The sequence below is a fragment of the Mesoplodon bidens genome, assembly GCF_964165515.1.
Source record: "Mesoplodon bidens genome assembly, chromosome: 19".
NCBI lineage: Eukaryota > Metazoa > Chordata > Mammalia > Artiodactyla > Ziphiidae > Mesoplodon > Mesoplodon bidens.
In genome coordinates, this window is record NC_138179.1 from 31737031 (window position 1) to 31760443 (window position 23413).

Consider the following 23413-nt stretch of genomic DNA (forward strand, 5'->3'; position numbering starts at 1 on the left):
TCCCTGGCAGGCCCTGGACTGAGCTCCTTGGGACTCGAGTACAGAGCAGAGCAGAGCGGCGAGGGCGATCCCATGCTCCTCTCTTATGTCTCCTTCTTCTGAGGGGGTCCTGCTGGCGGCCCGGGAGCAGGGGACAGCCTCCCCGTCCTCTTCCGTGCCAGGGGCGATGTAGGAGCCGGACATGGAGGAGACGGTGTCGGTGCTGATCTGGGAGGACACCATGGACATGACCTTCCTTCTTCAAGTCTGGGTCCCCAGTATGTTGAGGGGGGCAGAGGCGGGGAGAAGAGTGTTTCCTGCCCTCAGCTCAGCTCTTCAGGAGGCCTGGCGCATTTGCTTCAGGCCAGCATGGAATCCCATCCCGGGGGCCTTCCCGTCACTGGAGCTGGGGGTGGCCTGTCCTGTGGGCAGACGGCGAGGGTCCCCAAAGACTGAGTTCCTGAACATTGCCCCTCATCCCTTTCCTGGCTGGCGATACATGGGGGAGGGAGGATAGGGAAGAGGTGGAAAGGGAGGAGACAGAAAGCTGGCTTCGTGCTTTGGGAAGGGACTGTACCACACCTGAGGGTGAAGTGGCTGAAGGGCTTCTCACCTCAAAAGTGGAGATCAAAGGAAATGCGAAACCTGCGCAGAGAGCTTGAGTCATGGGCTCAAAGCCACACAGGGCAAAAGAGAAAGGACAGCTCAGTGCAACATGGGGTCCTGGATTGGGATGCTGGAATGGAGAGGAGCATTACTGGGGTGATCTGCAAGACGTGAAGGGGGTCTGCGGTTACATGGGATTACCAGGTCAGTGTTCATTTCCTGATTGTGATGGTGGTACTGGGATTATGGAGGCGTGTCCTTGTTCTAAGGAAACACACACTAAAGTATCTAGTGCTAATGGGGCAGCCTGTCTGCAACTTACTGTTAAGGGCGCAAACTATATATTGACTGGGATTACATTGAATCTCTAAATAAATACGGAGTCACTGAACGTTTTTTGAAAAAGCCACCCAGCCAAGGTCCAGCGCAGGGATGAATAGGAGGGACAGGATCCACTCACGCTTCCCGCCCCCTCCACCGCCAACCCCCAAACGCTGCCTGCTGAAAGGGTGTGTGAAGCCCTGTGTTCTGGCCGCTTCGGAGCCCCCTCTTAGCTTTGGCTGCTCGTTGGCAGCATCCATGAACCCTTAAAAGTGCCAGTGTTTGGGTCCCAGCCCCAGAGACGCTAGTCCCAAGCATAGGGAATTTCAGGAGCTCCTGGGGATTCTTCCTGGCAGCCAGAAGCTTCTTCAGCCTTTCCTTACCTGGCAGGCAGTTCTGCCAGCCCCTGACCTTGCCCCTCTTCCCCCAGCATGGGCCCAGGCAGAGGGTGAGGAGGGGGGACAGTGACCGGCCCCAGCTGTCAATCCAGGGTGTACCCCTTTTGGCGGGGGCTGGAGGCTGAGCCTGGGGACCAGTGGAGAGGCTGGAGCCGCCATGTTCCCCCAGTGCTGGGGAGCGTGGGCAGGAAGGCCGGAGGGTGGTGGGGAGAGGGAGGGAGTCGTTGCTTAGGGGGTGAAGGGAGTCTCAGAGGGAGGTTGGGGCAGCCTCCTCAGCAAGCGGTGGGAAGGGGATGGGCTGCCTCCTGAGCTCTGTAAGGCCCCAACCCGGCTGGCCCTGCAGTGTGCGCACCCTTCTGAAATATTTGGAATAATTAGCAAGGGAAAGCAGCAAGTTGGTGGGGGAATGCCAGGTTGTCCTGGAGCCAGCCTCGAGTGCAAGGAAAGAAAGGGGCTTCAGGAGAAAGGGGCCCGTGGAGGCTGGGCAGGATTGTGTAGGACAGTGCCCATGTGTGTGTGTGTGTGTGTGTCTGTGCGCACGTGCACGTGAGTGCTGGGGGAAGGGGCTGTGCACCACAAGGGTGTGCTGGCGGGGCCAGGTGCGGGCTCGGGGGAGAGATGGGTTCCAGGCAAAGCTGGGGTGAGGGGGTTGAAAGGTGCCTGCTGAGTGTCACATATTTGCTGTGCCTCAGTTTCCCCATCAGAACTCTAGTACGTTGATTCCTCACAGGCTGGAGCTGTAGGGTCTAGGCACCCCATCTTCCGTCTGCCCTGATGGCCTCCCTCAGCCCCAACCTGCATTGGAGGGAAGGCCCTGGGCGGGGTGAATGAACCCCAGGGTGCCAAGTGGGGCCCCAGGGGCTGGGGCCCTCTGACGTCACACCCTGTCCCTTCAGGAAGGGACCAAGGGAGGGAGGAGCTGGAGACAGGCCCAGGCGAGGACCGCAGGTGAGTCTGGGCAGGCCCTCAACTTGGGCGAGGTGGGGAACGTGAGCCGAGCCCTGGGCCAGAACGGCCTTTGTGAGTGAGTCCCCAGGGCTAGGGAGGGGGCTGTGCCTCCTTTGCCGCCTGCTCCTCGGGGCTGTGGGTACAGTCTCCCCATTGCACATATAGAGGTGCCGAGGCCCTGGCTGCAGGGGACCCCCGAGGACCGCCTCTCAGCCCCTTTCTCTCTGGGCACCCAGAGATCATGAGGAGTGCATCAGGGGACACTCTGCAGGCCTTTCGTGCCCGCCATCTTGCTCCCAGCCATTCCCCCTTGGGCCGTGGCCTCCCCAAAACTGGCCCATGCTTTTCCCCAGAGAAAGTTGCAAGCAGGTCCATTTTGAGACTTTTTAAAACTTTATTTTTAAAAATGTTTTTATTGTAAATAACTTTCTATGAAAAAGGTTAAAATGCCCGATGGGTTAGGAGAGTGGATGTGGGATGCAGCCCAGGGCATTTATGGTGGAGCAAGACACTCCCCTGCAGGAGTGCAAGCAAGGGCACGGGGCCATCCCCCCATTCCTGGTCCCAGTGGTTCTAGCAAGCACTGCGTCCCTCCCAGTTAAGCCTCAGCTATAGCTACACTCACTACATTATTCTGTCTGCCCCCTTTCCCTCTGCAGCTTGGCTGCCCCAGCCCCTAACCCCCAGATCCCCATCTCCCCGCTGCTCTCAGCCTCAAGTTGGGCTCAAAGATTAGGGACACATACCCTCTGCCCCACCTCTAGGGATGAAGCCAGAAGATCCCAGAGGCCTTAGAAAATCTCCTGGCTCCACCCAGCACCCCGGCCTCCTTTCTGTCTCCTCTCTCTTCCCCCCTCCGCCTTGCTCCTCCTCACAGACTGCCGGGAGAGGCCTCTTGGGTGTTAATTTGCAGTCACCTAATCAGCATTTGTTGTACCTGGGAACTTGCTCTGGATAGAGACCTGGGGAGGAGAGCAGGAGAGAGAGAAGCTTCGAAGCTAAGGTGTTCTGGGGCGGGCCCTGTACTGATGTTTCCAGCTTGGCCAGGGCCCCTCCAAGCTGCAGCTCTCATAGTGCAGGGCCCTTAGCGTGTCTCTGGGGCAGGGAAGAAGTGGATCCATGAAACACTGTGTGTATGGGGGGCTGGGGAGCGGAGGCAGCAATTTTGGTCCTGGGCCCCAATTCTCAGCCTGCTGGACTAGAATCTGAGGATGGCCTGGGCTGGGGGCCGTGTGGCCTGGTGGGTTGACCGGGCCCAGCCCCTGCCTGGGTGGTAGGGTGTCCATGGGCCTGCACTGGCGGGGAGGGGGGCAGTCTGGGCCCAGACTTCGGTGCTGTCTGGAGGTGGGGCAGGGCCTGGCTTCTTACAAGAAGGCGGCCAGGCTGGCCCAGTCATGCAGGTCAGAGGCCAGTGTGGCATCCCCGGCCTCAAAGAGGGGCTCGGGGGGCAGGGAGCTACGGGTGCTCTCGTCCCAGGGGTGCTCCAGGAAGGATGGGGCCAGGAAGGTCTCATCAAAGTCCAGGCTTTCGGTAGCCTGCTCCACTGGAGGCCCCAAGGTAACAGGGCAGTCGATGTGGTGGCCATGGATGGTGAGGTCCACGTCCCCGTGTGAGGCAGGGCTCAGCGGCGGAATCAGCTCCGAGGTCTCCAGCGTGCCCAGCTCCCCGTCCAGCGTGCCAGAGTCCAAGAGGGCCTCCCAGTCAAAGTTGCCCTTGAGGGGTTCCAGCTCAGCCTGCTCCTCCTGGGTCAGCAGCAGGGGGCTGGAGGGCCGCGGGACCTTGGCCTCCTGCTTGGGCAGCGGCTGTTGACGCTTACGCCCCAGCCTGCCCTCACCTGCACCCCAGCCCGCCTCCCCAGTGGCCTCCTCGAACTCCCGCAGCAGCTGCTGGGCCTCGGCGCTCACGGTCAGTGGCCCGGCCCATGGGGCGGCGCTGGGCTCTGGCGCGGCCTGGCGGGCAAAGGCCGGGTGGATGTGGACTGGGGGCAGCCGCCGCTTCTTCAAGGCCCCACTCAGCAGCCGCTCGGCGTACTGGGGGTCGATGCGCCAGAAGCCCCCCTTGCCTGGCTCGTCCTTCTCCCGAGGCACCTTGATGAAGCCCTTCTTCAGGGACAGGTTGTGGCGGATGGAGTTCTGGACACAGGGAGATAGGAGAGAAGGAAGACAGCTGGGAGAGTGGGTGGGGTCAGTGATGGGGGGCTCCTAGCGCCACTGCCAGTCCCACCACCACCTTCTCTCCGATGGGGGCAGGGGAGACAGAAGCGCTGCTCCGAGCGGGAGGCTCTGGGACACCCGCCACGGGGCACCAGGAGCTGGGAGTGCTGTCGGGGGCTTTTGTTCCCATTTGCCAGGACATCTGCCTGCTCAGTCATCCGAGCCCTGAGCCGCAGGGTGGCTCTCAGTGCCGGCCTGTCCTGCCCTCCCTCCCTTACCCCGCTGCTTGCGGCCTCTGGTCAAAGGCCTTGGCTCCCCCAGGTCCTGGACGGCCATCTCCCTCTGCCTGGGCCTGGCTGGCCTTCTCTGTTTGTGAAATGAGTGAGTGGGTGTGAGGGTGTGTGTGTGTGGTGGGGGATGAAGTGTGGGAGGATCTGATGACTTTCCTTGTTTCTAGAGCCGGCTGCTGGCCTGGGCCCTCACCCACCATGTCCCCCTCCTCCCACCCCAGGCTCTGAGGCCTCAGTTGATTATTACCCAGCCAAGAGCATAGCGCTCATTCCTGGGGGCTCTCAGGCTTGGGGTAGGGTGGGGGGTGGTGGAGGGTCTCTGCTTTCTCACCAAGGTTACAAATGGTACCTGCCCCAGGGTCAGGGCCCAAGCAAACGTGGAATAGCTGTGATCACAGGAACTCTGATCCTGTGACCTGTGCCACAGGGAAGGATCTGTGCATCCTCAGGGTCTCTGTCCCCAAGGAGCCCCTGATCCTGATGGTCGAAGAGGCTGAGGGCAGTGTGTGCCCAGCCTGAATCACCATCCTGCCTTGTTCACGCCTGGGTGCACAGTCCAAACCACGCTGGGGCACAGGGGTCTGGGGCCTGGTGGGTGGGGCCGGCAGGTGAGTAGTGCGCCCTGGCAAGACTGGGAGGTTTACATGGTGGTCTGGGCCCCTTGGCTGCTCTGTGCCAGGTTCCGGAGACTTGGAACATGAAGCCAGTGTGGGAGGAAAGAGCCCCTGTGGAAAGCACGTGGCTGAGATAATTGTCCCTGCAGGGAGGTTGATGAGAAGAGGGGGAGGAGTGTAGGCAGGAAACTAGGGAGGCCTTGGGGTGGGGGCTGGCACAGCAGCTTTCGGAAGGCCCCGTAGCCCTTCCACTGGGACACAGATGGCCACCACACCCTGCAGCACACCCCTCTCCCCTCCCAGAGCCCCTCCAGCCAACTGAAAGCAGGCGGGATGCAGAGCCGGGCAGCAACCATGCTCTGCCTCCAGTCAGGCCCTGACAAACTGACCTTGAGGAGGGTAGTGTGTAGGAATTCCAGGACTTGGGACACAAATGTGTCCCTCAGTCCATCAACCTACCCTGGGGGGCTGTGTCCACGCATAGTTCAGCCCTGGTCTTTGGGCTGAGCCTGCCGGATGAGGGACAAGTTCTTTCCACTTGAACCTCTATGTCGGCACCCCTGCAGCCCTCTGAACATCCTCCCTCCTCCGTCTCTGAAGTCAAAGGGGCAGCAGTCCAAGCACTGGGCTCCCTTGAGGTCCTTCCTGGACGGCCTTCCTCTCTCGGGGCCCTGGCCGTACCGCGCCTACTTGGCCTGCGGATCTGGGATGTGAGTCCAGTCCGCGCGGGCATGGGCAGGGAGGGAGGGAGTGCCTCCCTACCTGCCAGGTGGGATCAGCGTGGCGGAAGTAAGAGAAGTTGTCCGTGATCCACTTGTAGATGGCCGACAGGGTGATCTTGGTGGCCTTGCTGGCCTGCATGGCCATGCAGATGAGCGTGGCATACGAGTAGGGCGGCTTCACGTGCGGGTTGGTGGCGTAGTCCACGTCGTCGGGAGGCGAGGCCTGCAGCCCCGAGGGGGCGCTCCGCGGCGTGCACAAGGACGTGGGCTTGCCGGGTGTGTGCGGCTGCCCCAGGCAGGCGGGGTCCGCCGCCAGGGGAGACCCCGGCTCGGCCGAGCCTGACAGCTCGTGGTAGCCGTGAGGGTCGGTGTCCCCTGAAGGCAGGGCGGGGACCTTGGCGTTGAGAATGGAGAATTCCTGCAGCCACTGCAGGCTGGTCAGGCTGTCATTCAGGGCGTTGGACTCCTCCAGGCCGCCTTCCGGTCCGGCCTCCTCCGCTGCCCCTGCTCCCGAGACGCGTAGCCAGCTCTCCGCCATATCTGCGGGCACTCTCCGAGGGGGCTGTCAACATCCACGAGCCGAGCCGAGGGTGGCCGCCGAGCTCTCCGGCCCGCTGACTCCCGCGGCTTCAGTTACGCAGCCTCCCGGAAGCGGGCTTCCATCCCGCGATCCGGGGATAGCCTCCTCCAAAGGGAATGTGGTGCCTGCGGGAACCAGAGCGGGAACTGAGCCCTCTTTCCCCACCCCCGAGGGGAGAGTGTGGGCGAGGGGGGAGGCTCTTACTAAAATCCTTCCTGCAGCTGGGGAGGATCTTTTACTGCCGAGGTCTGGGAAACAGAAGGTGTGCCCGGGGGTCCGACCCACAGGGGGTTCGCCTCGCTCTTTTCCTCTTGGATCTTTTAGAGGAGACTTAATTAGCCAAACGAGGGAATAGTGTAGGGGCATGCGAGGCCACCCCTTTCTCCCTCAAAGCGGGGAATTAACCCCCCTCTCTCCGTCCACAACCAATGGAAATGGGGCGAGAGAGTCCAGGAGGGCAGTACGACGGGTCGGGGGGCGGGGGAGGTCGTCTGATCTTTGAAAAGGGATATTAGGATGGGGATCAAGGGGAAGGAAGGAAACAATACAGAGAGTTATAAGGGGGCGGGAAGTGAGTGTCCCCCAGACGCCTCTGATGTCAGTCCCCGGGCCCACCACTTCCGTCGGGGACGGATGGGAGAGCGGGCTGGTACTGACGCCCTCCCTTCCCACGGCCTGCAGCCCTCCCCGTCCCTTTCCTGGCTCAGAGCGCAGCCCGGGCCAAAGGAAGGTTCTCAAAGAAATTCCTCCCACCGCCCACCCTCACCGCGGCTCTCTGCTCCCAGCTCGAGGGCCCAGCCAGCAATCCTCGTCGCCACTCACGCCCGCCGGCGCCTCTCTGAAAGCCAGCGGCCAGGGACCGGCACTCAGTAGCCGCTCACAAGGCGTCTCCTGCTGCCGTGGCGACGCCCCGCCCATATAAACAGCTTCCGCTTCTGCCATTGGCCAGGGCATCTCCAAAGAGACCGCGGGCTCTTAACCGCTCTCTCACGCGGTAACTCTCTTCCAGCTCCCTCCTGCCGCCCTCTCCCGCGCGCGACCCAGTCCCCTACCCGCCATCGCGTCCCGGCTCCGCGCATTCCCGCCCGAGGGCCCCGCGCCGGGCTCGGAGAGGCGCGCGGCTCGGCGCTCCCGCAGAGGCCCCGGGGCCCTCGGCGAGCAGTTCGCCGCGGGAACCGTACTCCGCCCCACCCCCTTCCCATCTGGGCTGCTCAGAGGTGGCGACGGCTCCTGGGACGCAGCCCGTGGCGCGGGGGCCAGGGCTGGGTGCATGCTTGGGGCTTTCCTTTCCTCTCCTCTGGGCTGCGAGTGGCACTTCCTCACGTTTCTGCGGCCTGTCCCTGTCTCCCGACCGAGTGTCGTCTTGGTGCCCGCAAGCAGGTCTGACTCTCCGATGCCACCTGCCGCTCAGGTCCGCAGAAACCGCAGCCCCGGTCGCAGACACCCCAAGGCGGCTAGGGTAATCCAGTGTTTCCCGGTAAGCGCTCCCTCCCCGCCCCGTCCTCAGCAAGATTCCCAGAAGCTGACATTCCAGAGGCTTCTTCGCAAGTGCTCTCCCTCCTTTCCAGATAGCCGAGGAAACAGAGCCGGTGGGTGAAACCCAGGAAAGCCGTGGACTTGCCAAATTCTGTGACTGGGGTCATTTGCCCCATTAATTTCACCAGCCTTTAAGTGACGCACTAACGGTGGACTGTGGTCCTTCCTCCTCCCCTCCCCCAGCCTCCCTCTAGTCACCAGCTTTCCTGCTCTTCAATGATTGAGGAGCAGCAGTTGGAAGTTCTCTGGTTGAAGGGGGTGGGTGGAGGTGAGGGCTCCTTATCAGGCCTCTGCGCAGAAGCTGTGCCCAGGGGATGGTACACCAGCTCACACCCAGAAACATGTCTTTCCCTATACCCCTTGCCCTCTCTCACTCCTCCATGTCCAGCTTGTCTTGAGTCAAAGTTTTTTTTCCTTCCCAAGTATTTATTGTTTTAATTTTTATTTTATTTTTATTTTTTTATTAGTTTCTGCTTTATAACAAAGTGAATCAGTCATACATATACATCTGTTCCCACATCCCTTCCCTCATGCATCTCCCTCCCTCCCACCCTCCCCATCCCACCCCTCCAGGCGGTCACAAAGCACCGAGCTGATCTCCCTGTGCTCTGCGGCTGCTTCCCACTATCTATCTACCTTACGTTCCGTAGTGTATATATGTCCATGCCTCTCTTTCGCTTTGTCACAGCTTACCCTTCCCCCTCCCCATATCCTCAAGTCCATTCTCAAGTAGGTCTGTGACTTTATTCCTGTTTTACCCCTAGGTTCTTCATGACATTTTTTTTTAATTCCATATATATGTGTTAGCATACGGTATTTGTCGTTCTCTTTCTGACTTACTTCACTCTGTATGACAGACTCTAGGTCTATCCACCTCATTACAAATAGCTCAGTTTCGTTTCTTTTTATGGTTGAGTAATATTCCATTGTATATATGTGCCACATCTTCTTTATCCATTCATCCGATGATGGACACTTAGGTTGTTTCCATCTCCGGGCTATTGTGAATAGAGCTGCAATGAACATTTTGGTACATGCCTCTTTTTGAAGTATGGTTTTCTCAGGGTATATGCCTAGTAGTGGGATTGCTGGGTCATATGGTAGTTCTATGTTTAGTCTTTTAAGGAACCTCCATACTGTTCTCCATAGTGGCTGTACCAATTCACATTCCCACCAGCAGTGCAAGAGTGTTCCCTTTTCTCCACACCCTCTCCAGCATTTATTGTTTCTAGATTTCTTGATGATGGCCATTCTGACTGGTGTGAGATGATATCTCATTGTAGTTTTGATTTGCATTTCTCTAATGATTAATGATGTTGAGCATTCTTTCATGTGTTTGTTGGCAGTCTGTATATCTTCTTTGGAGAAATGCCTATTTAAGTCTTCTGCCCATTTTTGGATTGGGTTGTTTGTTTTTTTGGCTCTTGAGCTGCATGAGCTGTTTTTAAATTTTGGAGATTAATCCTTTGTCAGTTGCTTCATTTGCAAATATTTTCTCCCATTCTGAGGGTTGTCTTTTGGTCTTGTTTATGGTGTCCTTTGCTGTGCAAAAGCTTTGAAGTTTCATTAGGTCCCATTTGTTTATCTTTGTTTTTATTTCCATTTCTCTAGGAGGTGGGTCCAAAAGGATCTTGCTGGGATTTATGTCCTAGAGTGTTCTGCCTATGTTTTCCTCTAAGACTTTGATAGTTTCTGGCCTTACATTTAGGTCTTTAATCCATTTTGAGCTTATTTTTGTGTATGGTGTTAGGGAATGATCTAATCTCATACTTTTACAAGTCCCTGTCCAGTTTTCCCAGCACCACTTATTGAAGAGGCTGTCCTTTCTCCACGGTACATTCCTGCCTCCTTGATCAAAGATAAGTTGACCATATGTGGGTGGGTTTATCTCTGGGCTTTCTATCCTGTTCCATTGATCTATCTTTCTGTGTTTGTGCCCGTAAAACACTGTCTTGATTACTGTAGCTTTGTAGTGTAGTCTGAAGTCAGGGAGCCTGATTCCTCCAGCTCCGTTTTTCATTCTCAAGATTGCTTTGGCTATTCGGAGTCTTTTGTTTTTCCAAACAAAGTTTGAAATGTTTTGTTCCAGTTCTGTGAAAAATGCCAGTGGTAGTTTGATAGGGATTGCATTGAACCTGTAGATTGCTTTGGGTAGTAGAGTCATTTTCACAATATCGTTTCTTCCAATCCAGGAGCATGGTATATCTCTCCATCTATTTGTATCATCTTTCATTTCTTTCATCAGTGTCTTATAATTTTCTGCATACAGGTCTTTTGTCTCCTTAGGTAGGTTTATTCCTAGGTATTTTATTCTTTTTGGTGCAATGGTAAATGGGAGTGTTTTCTTGATTTCACTTTCAGATTCTTCATCATTAGTGTACAGGAATGCCAGAGATTTCTGTGCATTAATTTTGTATCCTGCTACTTTACCAAATTCAATGATTAGCTCTAGTAGTTTTCTGGTAGCATCTTTAGGATTCTCTATGTATAGTATCATGTCATCTGCAAACAGTGACAGCTTTACTTCTTCTTTTCCAGTTTGGATTCCTTTTATTTCCTTTTCTTCTCTGATTGCTGTTGCTAAAACTTCCAAAACTAAGTTGAATAAGTGTGGTGAGTGTGGGCCACCTTGTCTTATTCCTGATCTTAGTGGAAATGGTCTCAGCTTTTCACCATTGAGGACAATGTTGGCTGTGGGTTTGTTATATATGGCCTTTATTATCTTGTGGAAAGTTCCCTGTATGCCTACTTTCTGCAGGGTTTTTATCATAAATGGCTGTTGAATTTTGTCGAAAGCTTTCTCTGCATCTATTGAGATGATCATATGGTTTTTCTCCTTCAATTTGTTAATATGGTGTATCACATTGATTGATTTGTGTATATTGAAGAATCCTTGCATTCCTGGAATAAACCCCACTTGATCATGGTGTTTGATCCTTTTAATGTGCTGTTGGATTCTGTTTGCTAGTATTTTGTTGAGGATTTTTACATCTATGTTCATCAGTGACATTGGCCTGTAGTTTTCTTTCTTTGTGACATCCTTGCCTGGTTTTGGTATCAAGGTGATGGTGCCTCGTAGAATGAGTTTGGGAGTGCTCCTCCCTCTGCTATATTTTGGAAGAGTTTGAGAAGGATAGGTGTTAGCTCTTCTCTAAATGTCTGATAGAATTCGCCTGTGAAGCCATCTGGTCCTGGGCTTCTTCTGTTTGTTGGAAGATTTTTAATCACAGTTTCCATTTCAGTGCTTGTGATTGGTCTATTCATATTTTCTATTCCTTCCTGATTCAGTCTTGGCAGGTTGTGCATTTCTAAGAATTTGTCCATTTCTTCCAGGTTGTCCATTTTATTGGCATAGAGTTTCTTGTAGTAATCTCTCATGATCTTCTATATTTCTGCAGTGTGAGTTGTTATTGAGTCAAAGTATTAAAAGCGTGCTGGAGAAAGTCGGACAGAAACTTTCACAAATAAGCCAACTGCGCAATTAATAGCTCTCCTTCCCTTGTGAACAGTTTTATTCATTTTTAAGAATCATGCAGCAGTCCATAAATATTGCATCCTTGACGTCCCCACTGTCGTGTGCCCATGAGTGTACTCCAGGGAGTGAGGGGTACACAGCTGGCACAACAGTACACACATACTTACACACACTAGGTGTGCAGATCCTAAAGCAAAGTGAGCAAGCAGCTTGCCAAGGTCAGGTGAACAGGACACAAACTCTCCCCAGGTGAGATGGCTTAACGTGTGTGGATCCGTGCCCAGGAGATGCCCCAGCGTGGGCATGACCTCTGGTGGGATGGGACTGGGGAGGAGAAGGAAAAAGGACTCTGTGAGAAGGCTGGGATCACCACACCACCTGGAAGTGAGCTCATAGGTGAGGTCCGACCTGAGTGTGGCAGGAAGGAGCCCCAGGCCTCTGGTTAGTCTGTGTCCTTGTGTGAGAAACCAGGCCCCGTCATATTCTCTGTGGGTCAACTGCTAACAACATGACCATCTCCAGATGATGACTGGGGCGGCTGTCCTGTTCCCCGACCAGGCTCTGTGCCCTGTTCCCTGATCCCAGCCCTTTTGGATGGGATATTTCTGCTCGCCAAAGAGCTAAATGAGGGCAAAGAGGTGAGGGGATGGGGGAGAGAGCAGGAACTGTCTGAGAAACAGGAGTGAAGGGCCACTTCTCACCCGGGTATGTCTTGGTTATGGAACCAAGGCCTTGAGGAATCTCTCTGAGCCTCTTCCTGGGAGAAGACAGACCCTCCAGAAAGGGTGAAGACAATGGCTTCCTCTTAGGGTTCCTGGCCACTGTGGCAACTGTTTACCTGCATCTCCTTCATCTCAGGTAACACCACACTCTGAATACTACCTGCCGGGAGAGGAGGTGGATCTGTATACCACCACCCCAGGCTAAGGGAGCGCCCCCTTCCCTAGTGCTTCTGGGACTCAGACTTCAAGGAGATCAGGAAGTGTGGTTATTGCTGGAATCATCAATATGAAAGGGGCTGTAAGAATGTTTCGGGGAAAGGAAGGACATTAAATGGGGCCTGAAACAGCAGAGCCCACTGCAGGATTTCAGAGCGGGTGGACACGGGAACTCAAGGCAGAAGCTGAGATTCAGGCTTGGCTCATGTAGTGTCTGTCAGGACCACAGGCCTCCCCCTGCCCACCCCCAGGGCAGGATGTGAACCGCAACCACCAGGCAGTGAGGGTCACCACGCACCTGGTGGCGCAAAGCAGCCACCCAGGAGGTGCAAAACATGCCCCGGCACTGGGCTCTCTTTGAGGCCTTGGGAAGGACCCTGAAAAGCTCTTCTAGGGCAACAATTCCAACTACTAATTCAGGCCATCATGGTGGGCATAGCCTAGGGCTCTGTCATATCTCAGCCTCACAAAATGTTGCATCCCACTTTGCTTCTCAATCTCATGCTCCACTAAATAACCACCTCTTCCAAAAGCCAGCAGACAATGCATCTATCAGAGAGCTATGAGGAATCCATTGATAACACTAGTGTTGAGGGACGAAGAGCCAACAGCTTACGGTCTTGCTGTTTCAGGCTGTTATTTCTATGCCCTACACCAGAGTGAGGTGGGGTGCACATGTGATTTGAACAATATCTCTAAATCTCTGATGAGCCTATGGAAGGCAGTACCTCCGGCTCCCCCCATCAGGCTCAGCTGATCTGGAGGACAGGGGAGGAAAACCGGTGGGGTGGGGAGCCTCCCAGACCACCACTGACCCCAGCTCAGCCCTTCCCCCAACCTCCTTTGGGGTTCCTGGGCACCAAATGAGAACCACCGGTCCACCCCTCTCTCAGCTTCTTTCTTCAACTCTTTCAGAAAAGCGGGGTGGAGACGGGGGCAGCAGGGATAAGAATGCCACCTGACAGGGCGGTAGTGATGAAACGTGATAATATACGACAGTCCCTAGCAAGTGCCTGGTACATAGAGGGGGTCAAAAATGCCTTTGCAGTGTCACCTTAGGATGGAGCCCCAGGCCTTCCTGAGTGCACCTGATCATAAAGAAGTCCCCGGTAGGTCATCATTTAACTGAGGGGTTCTCAGATTCAAGGCCTCCTTCCTAAGCAGACACACGAGGCATAGCCTCTGCTACCAGAAGCAAGAACTGTTTTCCCAACCAACCTTCTGGTGGTTGCCACTGCTTCTTGTCCTTGAGAGAGGAGCTCCTAATGCATTTTGAGGGAAACCCCACTTACAGTGCAATATGGCTTTCCCTTCTCACAGGAGTCATCCCCCAACGCCACCCCAAACTGCAGGTCTCAGATTGGTCATGATGTCCCAGAGACTAGAAAATGCCAGATGGGTGTTTGTAATGAAGTCACCCAAACTCTTGAGTCTTCTTGGTCTACCTCCTAAGGAGAAAAAAAAGAAAAGATGCACAAGAAATAACCAGTCTGTAGGCCACAGCTCCACCTGAAGATCAAGATACAGTGGAAACATTCCAGAGACTCTCTGCAAAGGGTCTCATGAGCTGCAGTTCGAGTGGCTTTAGCCCACAAGGAGAAAAGAGGTTTCCAGTCCCTTCTGAGAGGGGAAGGATCACGGTTGCGGAAGAAGATGAGTCTGGGAGAAGGGTCAGGTGCCCTCAGCATCCAGCTTTCACGTGGGTCTAAAACGTCTCCGTGTGTCTTGCTGAGGATGCCCAGGAGGTCAGTGGTGCCATGAGGCCAGGATGGGATGTGAGAACGGGAGGAGAGCCCTGGTACAGGGGCTAAGGCTCTCAGATGGCCAAAGGATCCCACACGCAGAGCCTGTTCTCGGGGTCCTCCAGGCTGCCAGAAGATGAGCGTCTGCACTGCGTGTTCCGACGACTGACCACGTTGTCGTCAGCCTGCCAGGCACCTGAGAAGAGGAAAGGAAGGTTACCGGACCTTTGGTTTGGTGTAGATGGTGTCTCTGGCAGGACAGTCCGGAGTTTGGCACGAAAACTGGCAAGATGCGCATTACCTGGAACTCCCACAGGGTGCAAACCACAGCACGTGAAACTTGGGAGCAGTGGCGTCCACTGGGCTAGGGACAGTCATGGCCACGGTGGCCCTCTGATGGAGGGACATGCAGGATGGTCCTTGTTTTGTGAGCTTGCCGTAGGCTCCACCTTTGTATCTTTATTTGGTCTTGAAGTTTGCCTAAGTGTTACAGCGGACCAGGAAAAGAAACTGAGTCTGGCTGAGACTTTCACGAGAGCAGGAGGAGGTGAAGGGGAGGGAGAAGAGTGTGTTAATTTGGGCTCAGAGTTAGTGTTTGCTGTGGGGGCCAGGGTGGGGCAGGAAGGGACTGGCTGCCCAGCAGGGTGCCAGGGACCAAATGGCATGGCAGAGAACAGAGTGACAGCTGTTCCTCTCCTTCTGCACCTGAACAGCCCACCGAGAGTTGCTATCAGCTGGTGCCACCAACCCCAGGAGACATTAGCTCCGGAGCTTTGGGGTCCCCCGGGTACCATCCACGAAACTCATCATCTTCCCCCCTTGTACTGCAGTTCCTGCACGAGAAGCACCCGCTGCCCATGCTGGAAACCCACTCTTGGTGCTTCTCTCTCCTTCATGCTCTGTATCCAATCACCATGACCTCCTGCTTGTTCAAGCTCTAGTAAGGTCTAAATCTGTAGTCAGAAAACCGGGATACAGCCCCAGCTTGTAACGTACTGACTGTGTGACCTTGGGCAGGTCACTGTACTTGGAGCCCAGGTTTTCCCATCCATCAGATGGGAGACAAGTACTTACTCCCCAGGGATGCTGTGAGACTAAGCGAGGTGACATGGAAGAGTGGTGAGCAGGGCGCCTGACTCACAGAATGTGCGCGAAAACCATCCGCCCCCCAGGCCTTGTTCAGGCTACACTCATCTCCCCCAAGTCGTCCTCCCATCCCACAGACTGACTCCATCTGATTCAGTCCCCCCAGTGCAGCGAGATGCCCCTTCTGAAGGGAGAGGATGAAGCCCTAACCCCCTGAGTTTGGGGAAAGCCTTCCATTCTCTGGCCGAGGACTGCTGAGCTGCCTCTTCCAGCACCTGCCCCCAGAAGGACCCCCTGAAGCCAGATGGGGTCCAGCATGCTCCGAAGTGTTCCCCCACTGGCCCCTACGACCACCCAATTTCTCATGCTGTGTGGAAATTGCTGGGTCCTCCAGCACACGGTGATCTCCTCCAGGGCAGAGCCGAGAGCCATGCCCTTCAGAGGGCTCAGTTCGTGGACGGAGCCAGCTGACCCTGGAGGGTGGGCGTGAGGCTCACTGTGTCACATTTGAGGGAGGTTACTCACCAATGTCTGGGGTCAGCTTCAGGTTAGGCCAGCCCAAGACACAAAACCCTTTAATGGCAGAAGCACTGGGATTCAGCAGGTATAAATTGTGTATACCCATAAATGTCCTGGTGTGCTAATCCGCCCTAAGGCTCTAATAATAGTCTTGTGGAGGTGGACCCCAGGGAAGGGGAGTGAGTGGGAGAGGAAATGTTTAGGTATCTCTCACAGCCAGACGGAATGCGGGGATCTGTACTCCCTGGGGGTTCCGGAGTCCGGCACATAGGTCCACAGTGCTTTACCGCTCTAAGGGTGACAGGATGAAGAGCAGGCAAGATTGCCCTTTTAAGTTAGGAACCCCCAGATGAAATAAGTTGTTCCTTCATTTTATATAATTTGGTAGATCTCATACTTATTCCTCTGTGTTTAAGGGGCAGGACTCCGGAACTGTGGCTGTTTGGTATGAAAGACCAAAAGCAAATGGTAAAAAGGAGAGAAGACACACACACACACACACACACACACGCACACGCACACACACACACACAGAACGTCAAATCAAAACACTGCCGCAGCCTCGCCGCAACCACCACTGGCTGCCAGGCTGCCTGGCTCTGAATTCTTGAGTCCTTGCTACAAACACCACCGGTCCAGATTCTGAGCCAGGGCTGAAAACTGGCTCCTTCTGAAACAGCCTCAAGACTCAGACCTGAAGTCTCTGATCTCCCCAGCTTCTTAGTACAGTCGTTGGTGCTCTTTCCTCTAAAAAGGCTTCTGCCAGACCCTCGGCGAAACCCTGCTGCTCCGTGCATCCTGGATGCAGAAGGTAAGCCTGGAAGGTGCAGGAGGACTTCCTGAGCGAGTGCTGCCATTCTGTCCAGCCCTCAGCCAGAAAAGGGAGCCTGGAGATTGAAAACCCTTCACGGGAGGTAGAGAAAGGTGGTTCCCACTTAATTCCATCCTCAGGCTCAGAAACGGGGGAGTGAGGAGACCTCTAGAGGCAGATTTGGGGAGCACATCTAGGGGGATTCCACACACCTCTTTCCTGCCTCTACCCAGCCACTAATTAAATTTAAGGTCTGTAACAGTTCCACCATCTTGTAGAGTTTCTCTCCAAGAAAAGAGAAAGTTAATTCCGATTTTTCCTTAGTATCTGCGAAGCATAACCCTTCCTAGTGGCGTCTTAGTCTTGGGTTATGTCAGGTCTCCATAAGTACTTTTCTTTGTTTTGATTTTGGCTGCGCAGTGGCTTGGAGGATCTTAGTTCTCCGACCAGGGATTGAACCAGGCCACTGCAGTGAAAGTGCTGAGTCCTAACCTCTGGACGGCCAGGGAATTCCCTCCATAAGTACTTTTAGATTTCATCGGTATGCCCACTCCTGTCCAATGCCATCATTTAAAAACATCTGTATCGGGCTTCCCTGGTGGCGCAGTGGTTGAGAGTCTGCCTGCCGATGCAGAGGACACGGGTTCATGCCCCGGTCCGGGAAAATCCCAGATGCCACGGAGCGTCTGGGCCCGTGAGCCATGGCCGCTGAGCCTGCACGTCCGGAGCCTGTGCTCCGCAATGGGAGAGGCCACAACAGTGAGAGGCACGCGTACCACACAAAACAAAACAAAACAAAACAAAAGCATTTGTATTTCCACTAATAAACTCAAATTATCTTTGCTTTTTCCCATCACACTCCCCAGAGCCTTTTCACAGAATTGTCACTGGTCCCCTGGCCACTATCCTGACGCCTGTGTGATACTCCGTCAGGTTCCTTGGGGCCCCGTCTACCTAGCATGGCCTCACGCTTCTAATCGGCTCACCACCTACAATGGTCAACTCAGATTTCCTCCCTTTGAGAACCTTGCAGAACAATCTCAGAACATACCATTGCCCCCCCACACCTTGGTCTCAGGGCCAAAGAAGACCCAGAGGCTTCTTAGCGGAAGAGGTGCTGGAATGACACAGGTGCTTTCTCAACATCACTCCCACAAGGCTGATGAGAGCAGCGAGGATGGGGACCTGAGCCATCCTTGCCGCGAGCTGGGGCTCCTGGCAGAGCACCTGTGGGCCTGGGGAGGGTGGACCATGGGATGCTCCCCGGGCTCCCTCCTTGTGGGCGCTCCGTGAGGGGAGTGGCATCCATGTGGGGAGGGAAACAGCGTGGAGAGGGAGACCAAGTGCCTGAGAAGCTGTCCTGACGGCCAAGCCAGCCTGAGGCACCTCAGTCATAGGATGGAACTTTGAACTTACAGCTGAGCGTGGTGAGGTCTGTTGATTCCACGGGACCTACCACAGTGGATGCTCCTGTCATTAACCTGACATTAACCCGACAGATGCTTCCAGAGAGTTCCCCAGCTCTTTACTACCTGTGTGACGCTAACAGCAGAACCCGAGAAACATTTTACCAAGAGAGCAGATGCACTTTCCTTCTCCCGTAAGAGCCCTTGAGACCTCGGGGTGAGGCTACGATGCGACCTTCAACTCCCTCTCCCGGCAGCCGCCACTGTCATTCGGTTTCATGTCTGGCCTGAACGGTGAAGCCAGTTTAATCTGAGAATGGCTGGCTCTCGAGATCACCATAAAGAAGCCCAGGCATTGTTTTCCTTCCAGGTCTCGCTCCCCTGCCGCAATCCCAGAGTGGAATAAACATCCACCAGCAGGTTGGCCCGAAGGAGTTAGGGAGAGGAGGAAGCACAAGGCCTGGGGTCAGTTTCCACCAGCATGGGTGGCTGAAACAATTCCCAGGAGCTCTCTCTGCCCAACACGGGGGTTGGTGGGGAGCCACTGCAGGGAGGCAGGAGCCTAGATTCCTCTCTTGAAACCCAGTGAGCAGCTGGCCGGCACAGCTGCCACACACTCAGGGCGGAGTGAGGGCAGAGATGGCATCTTCCCCAACTAGTGACCAAAACAAATCCTGCCTGTAACCTTTGCCACAGAAGCATCCCCGCTTTTGTGGAACAGGGATTAATCTAGTCTCACAAATATGTTTTTTCCTGGAAAATTTCAGCATATTAAATACAGGCTCTTGCCAGTTACGACCGGAAGCCTCAGCGAGGGCCCCTCGGATGTGCGTGCGCCCAGCAAGCTTGGGGTTGGGTGTGGGTGAACATGAACTTTCACATGAAGTCTGGATAACCTAAATGAGTTTCAAAATGAACAAACTGGACAGACAGACGTACATTTGGCAAAAAGACATGAGAAACAAATGGACAGGCAGAAGCCAGGTAAAGAGTAGGAAGGCAGGAAGTGAAGTGTACCCTGGACCTCAGCCACTCTGGCCCAGGCCTGGCTGGGTCAATGCTAAGTGGGAAGGGACCGGAGAGCCCCTGGGAAGGCCGTGGGAGGTGTCTCTGGGGATTATGGCTTCCTCCACCACAAGCCTTCATGGGGCCAGAGGGGTGAGGACCTGGGTCTTTTGCAATCTGATGGAGAGTGGCAACCACAGGAGTTTGTGTCCCTCCAGCACCTGTAACCACGTCGCCAAGAGAGTAAAGCACTGGACCCATGACGGGACGTGGCTGTCCTGAAGCTTAAGTATGTCCAGGGCATGTTTAAGAGATTACAAACCACGCAACATGAAGGCAGTCTCTGCTGTGAACCCAGGAGGGGCAATTTCGACCTAGTCCACCGGGCAAGATGTGGCTTTAGAGCCATGGTTGGTGAAGTCCTTGGTGAGCACGGAGCAGAGAGACATCAGTGCGCAGAGTGTGACTGACAGGTGGGCTCCTCCTGAGAACTCATCCCGGATTCAGTTTAGTGTCATGAGAAGGAATAAGGGGCACGTTGATGGCCCTGATTGAATTTATAGAGTTAGGCCTCCAGGGAGAAGAGTCACCCTCCACCCCTGATCGTTCCTTTGGGATCCAAATCTAGGGAGCACAAGGCAACTGGTGGTCGCCCAGAGCTCACTGGGTCACAGAGCTAGTCTATAAAATGCAGGCTTTGAAATTCCTCTCTGATCCTAACTAACCACTCTCCTCTGAGGGGCTACAGGTTCCCTTTTCAAGGGCTCAGGCTCTCTTTCCAAGACCTTATCACAGAGGCCGTGTCTGCCTTAAACTGCCTGTTGATGGAAACAAGACCAGGCCCCCTGCCATGGGATCTGCAAGATCATGATGGAGGGGGCACGGTCAGGCCAAATCGGAAGGCTTTGGGGGTATTTTTGCGCCTTTCTCCATGCCCAAATAGATTCGTTTAGAGCAGAGTCGCTCTTTGCCCAAGGACTCTCCCGAGGCCGCCTCACTTCCTTTCAGCAACTGGCTCCCAGCACCTTAGCAAAGCCCATGTCTTCTTGCAGGAACTGCAGGGCAGGAGATGGGTGTCCTAGGGTGAGAGCAGGGGTGCGAGCAGGGGAGCATCTCCCACCAAGTTCATGTTCAGCAGACTGCCACTCACCGGGTAAGCAGACCGCAGAGCACAGCTTATTGTCCAGTGCTTTCATGCTGGCAATGTCAAAGTCATTGTTATTGTCACACTCCATACCTAGAAATGCAAATGTCCTCTGGCCTGTAATGGACTTAAGGCAGTTAGAGAGGACCTGGCTGTGTTTTTCTCTGCTTTGCTGTCCTTAAAATAAAAATCTTAAGGATGGAGACAAAAAACATCAAATCATATGTTAAAAAAAAGACAATAATTAAGTGGGGAGAGTGGACAATAAAGGAAACTGTGTGGGAACATTTGTGTTCTCGCTCTGTTCTGCTCTGTTTCCTTAACTGGCCCCTTTCCAGCCTTTGTTCCTGGGAAATCAGGCGCTGGCGAGGTCTGTGGGATTCGGAAACACAGACCTGGGCCCACAGCAGAGCTAAGCCAGGCTGGAAGAGCTAGGAGAGCCACGGGGGAAGAGACCCCAGGCTCCGGCCTGTGTCTGTCGGTGCACGTGGGGTGTGTTTATGACCACAAGGCTCTGCGAAATGACTAATACATAAAATGGCAATTAAAGCTCTTTGGTCCCGTAATTTTGCACCTCAAATCAAAGAATCGCATCGCTTGCAAAATTATGATTTATTTTCTTTGAGACTTAATTTGCTATTCTGAGGATGTTTTAAGGGGCTGACCAGAAACCTACAGTCGTGTAAGATGGGAAGGGGACAGTTTTAGGTGTTATTTTTTCAAGCCCCCCACCCGTTTTTTTTTTTTTCCTTGGTGAAAGGCAGAGGAAGAAACATACATCTACTGTGTACAGCATGTCAGGTGGAAACCACATATGGAATTTCAGGCGGAAACCACGTACTGCCCTCTGCCTTTTAAAAGCAAATATTCTACTGGGGACGACAATCACAATGGAGAACTCGGAGCCTTGCACCCTGAAGACATCAACCGAGGCGAGGTAGCGCCCAACCCCGGCTTGGTTGGCGTGCGCGGGCGACAGAGGCACAGCCTGGGCGACCACCCCTCCTCCGGCACTACTTGGCCAGGAGAGAGTGGTCATGTGCACATGTGCACCCCCTGCACACCACACCACCCACCAAGCAACTGCCATGGCCAAAGCAGAAGCGACTAGCATGACATCTGCATCCAGGCTGGGATCCAGGTTTGCTCTAGAGGTTGCCCTTCTGTGGAGGCACCTCAGAGGAGCAGACGGAAGAGACACCGGTTCCTGGGACGCCTGGTCCTACAATTCCAGGTGGGATTCCCAGCTCGCATAACCCCCCCCCCCAACCCGCCACTTCCTTTCTCTATATGTAGGTCCTTCCTTCGCTTCTCGGCTTACTAGAAACAAAATTCTTCCGACTGAAGATATGATTGACCTTATTTACAAAACAGAAATAGAGTCACAGGTGTAGAAAACAAACTTATGGTTATGGCGGGGGGCAAGGGAGGGGAGGGATAAATTGGGAGATTGGGATTGACATATACACACTACTATATATAAAATAGATAACTAATAAGGACCTGCTGTAGAGCACAGGGGACTCTACTCAGTACCCTGTAATGGCCTATATGGGAAAAGAATCTAAAAAAAGAGTGGATATATGTATATGTATAATTGATTCACGGGGCTGTACAGCAGAAACTAACACAACATTGTAAACCAACTCTTGGAATTAAAAAAAAATATCTACTTGAGGCCTGAACGATGGTAAAGAGACTCGTTCCAATAGCCTACAAACACTAGTGCACGCTGAGCTGCTAACGTCTCTTCACCTCACCTTTGCTGTGCCGCCAGGGCTGTGATCCTTCTGCTACTGTAACACCAGCCGTTTTCTTCACTAAAGCAGGAAAACCTACTGCCTAACAGTCGGTTCCCCCAAGGGGAGGAAGCTGTTCTCCTGCTGCAGATGAACTTTGGGGCTGCTAGAGCAGTTCTGTGAGACTCAGCTGAGAAGCTGAAGCAGGAAGGAAGGTGATGGCAGTTGCCCAAGAAGCTTCAGGATCTACTCAACGTAGATGGAGAACTCCATGTATCTTCTGCAGCCTAGGCTCAGAGGCCCAGAAAGAGCCAGGAAGGCTGCTGAGGTCCTTAGATACCCTGCTTGGTTTGATATTCCATCAAGAAGATGACCTTTCCCCAAAGCCACACCCTTGAGCAGTGCCACCAAGTCACACCAGTGCCCCTTTCCCTACCCTTCAGAGAATACCCGGGAAAGAAATATAATAAAAGGGAGCAAAAGACCAGGTCTTTTTCCATCTTCTTGTGTGGGTGATCCGTCCTCTTCTTCTAGAACATCATTTCCCTAGGACAGAAGGAAGGCACTGTGAGCCCATAAAGCAGTGAAATGAGTCTACTGATTGTCAGAAGACAGAACTAATCACCCTCATGGTATCCAGACATTTCCTGTCCGTGTGAGATGGCTGGGAGGCCCAGCAGAGGCAGATTTTGCTTGGCGAGGTAGGATCGGCCCATAGGGACCAGGTCTGAGGCACGTTCCAGAGGGACCAGGTCTGAGGCACCTAACAGAGGGACCGTGGGACTGTCAGGAATAGCCTTGGTAATAGTTCAGCTCACACTGTTTCTCTCAGGTGGAAATAAAAGTTGTCAAATGAAAAAGCAAACCGTGAGATCATAAAACTTTCAGGAACCCTTTAGGATCCCCAGTCCCATCCAGATACTCCTTTGAGAACATCTGGCTCAAGAGAAAGTTGTAGAGTCCCCACTGGGAGCTGGGCATTCCATATACTTCAGGCACACCTCCGTCAGAGCACTTCTCACGCTGAGTTATAACTCTGATTCCTCCATCAGATGGAGCTGCGGAAAGGGTGGGATGGGTGGATTGGGGGTGTGGGCAGGCAAAAGCCATGTCACTCGGTCTTTGTGTCCCCCAGTGCCAGGAAGATGTGAGATGCCTGTGCCAGGTAAATACTAAGTGAATTGGAGGACAAACACCTCTCAAGGGTCTCGCCTGGAAGACTTCCCTCTGGAACTCACCCCACGCCTATTACGCTGAGACCAGCACCCTCTGCTAACCGGACAGTCCCTCTGCTCTGCACCCTGCCTCTAACAGATCCAAGAGCACCACCTTGGAAGGCTTCTTCCAGAACAGCCCCCATCCTATTTGCATCCTGTGCCAGCGCCGGCAGTCCCTCTGACT

General features: G+C 54.1%; 1 protein-coding gene across 1 annotated transcript; it reads right to left on the reverse strand.

The window, feature by feature from the left end:
• Positions 1–3616: 3616 nt before the first annotated feature.
• Positions 3617–6569, reverse strand: LOC308607534 (forkhead box protein J1-like; the record flags this gene model as incomplete). The annotated part of the gene is made up of 2 exons (XM_081219547.1): positions 3617–4384; positions 6072–6569. 2 exons carry the CDS (start codon positions 6567–6569, stop codon positions 3617–3619), a joined length of 1266 nt encoding a protein of 421 aa, XP_081075673.1.
• Between the last annotated feature and the right edge of the window lie 16844 nt (positions 6570–23413).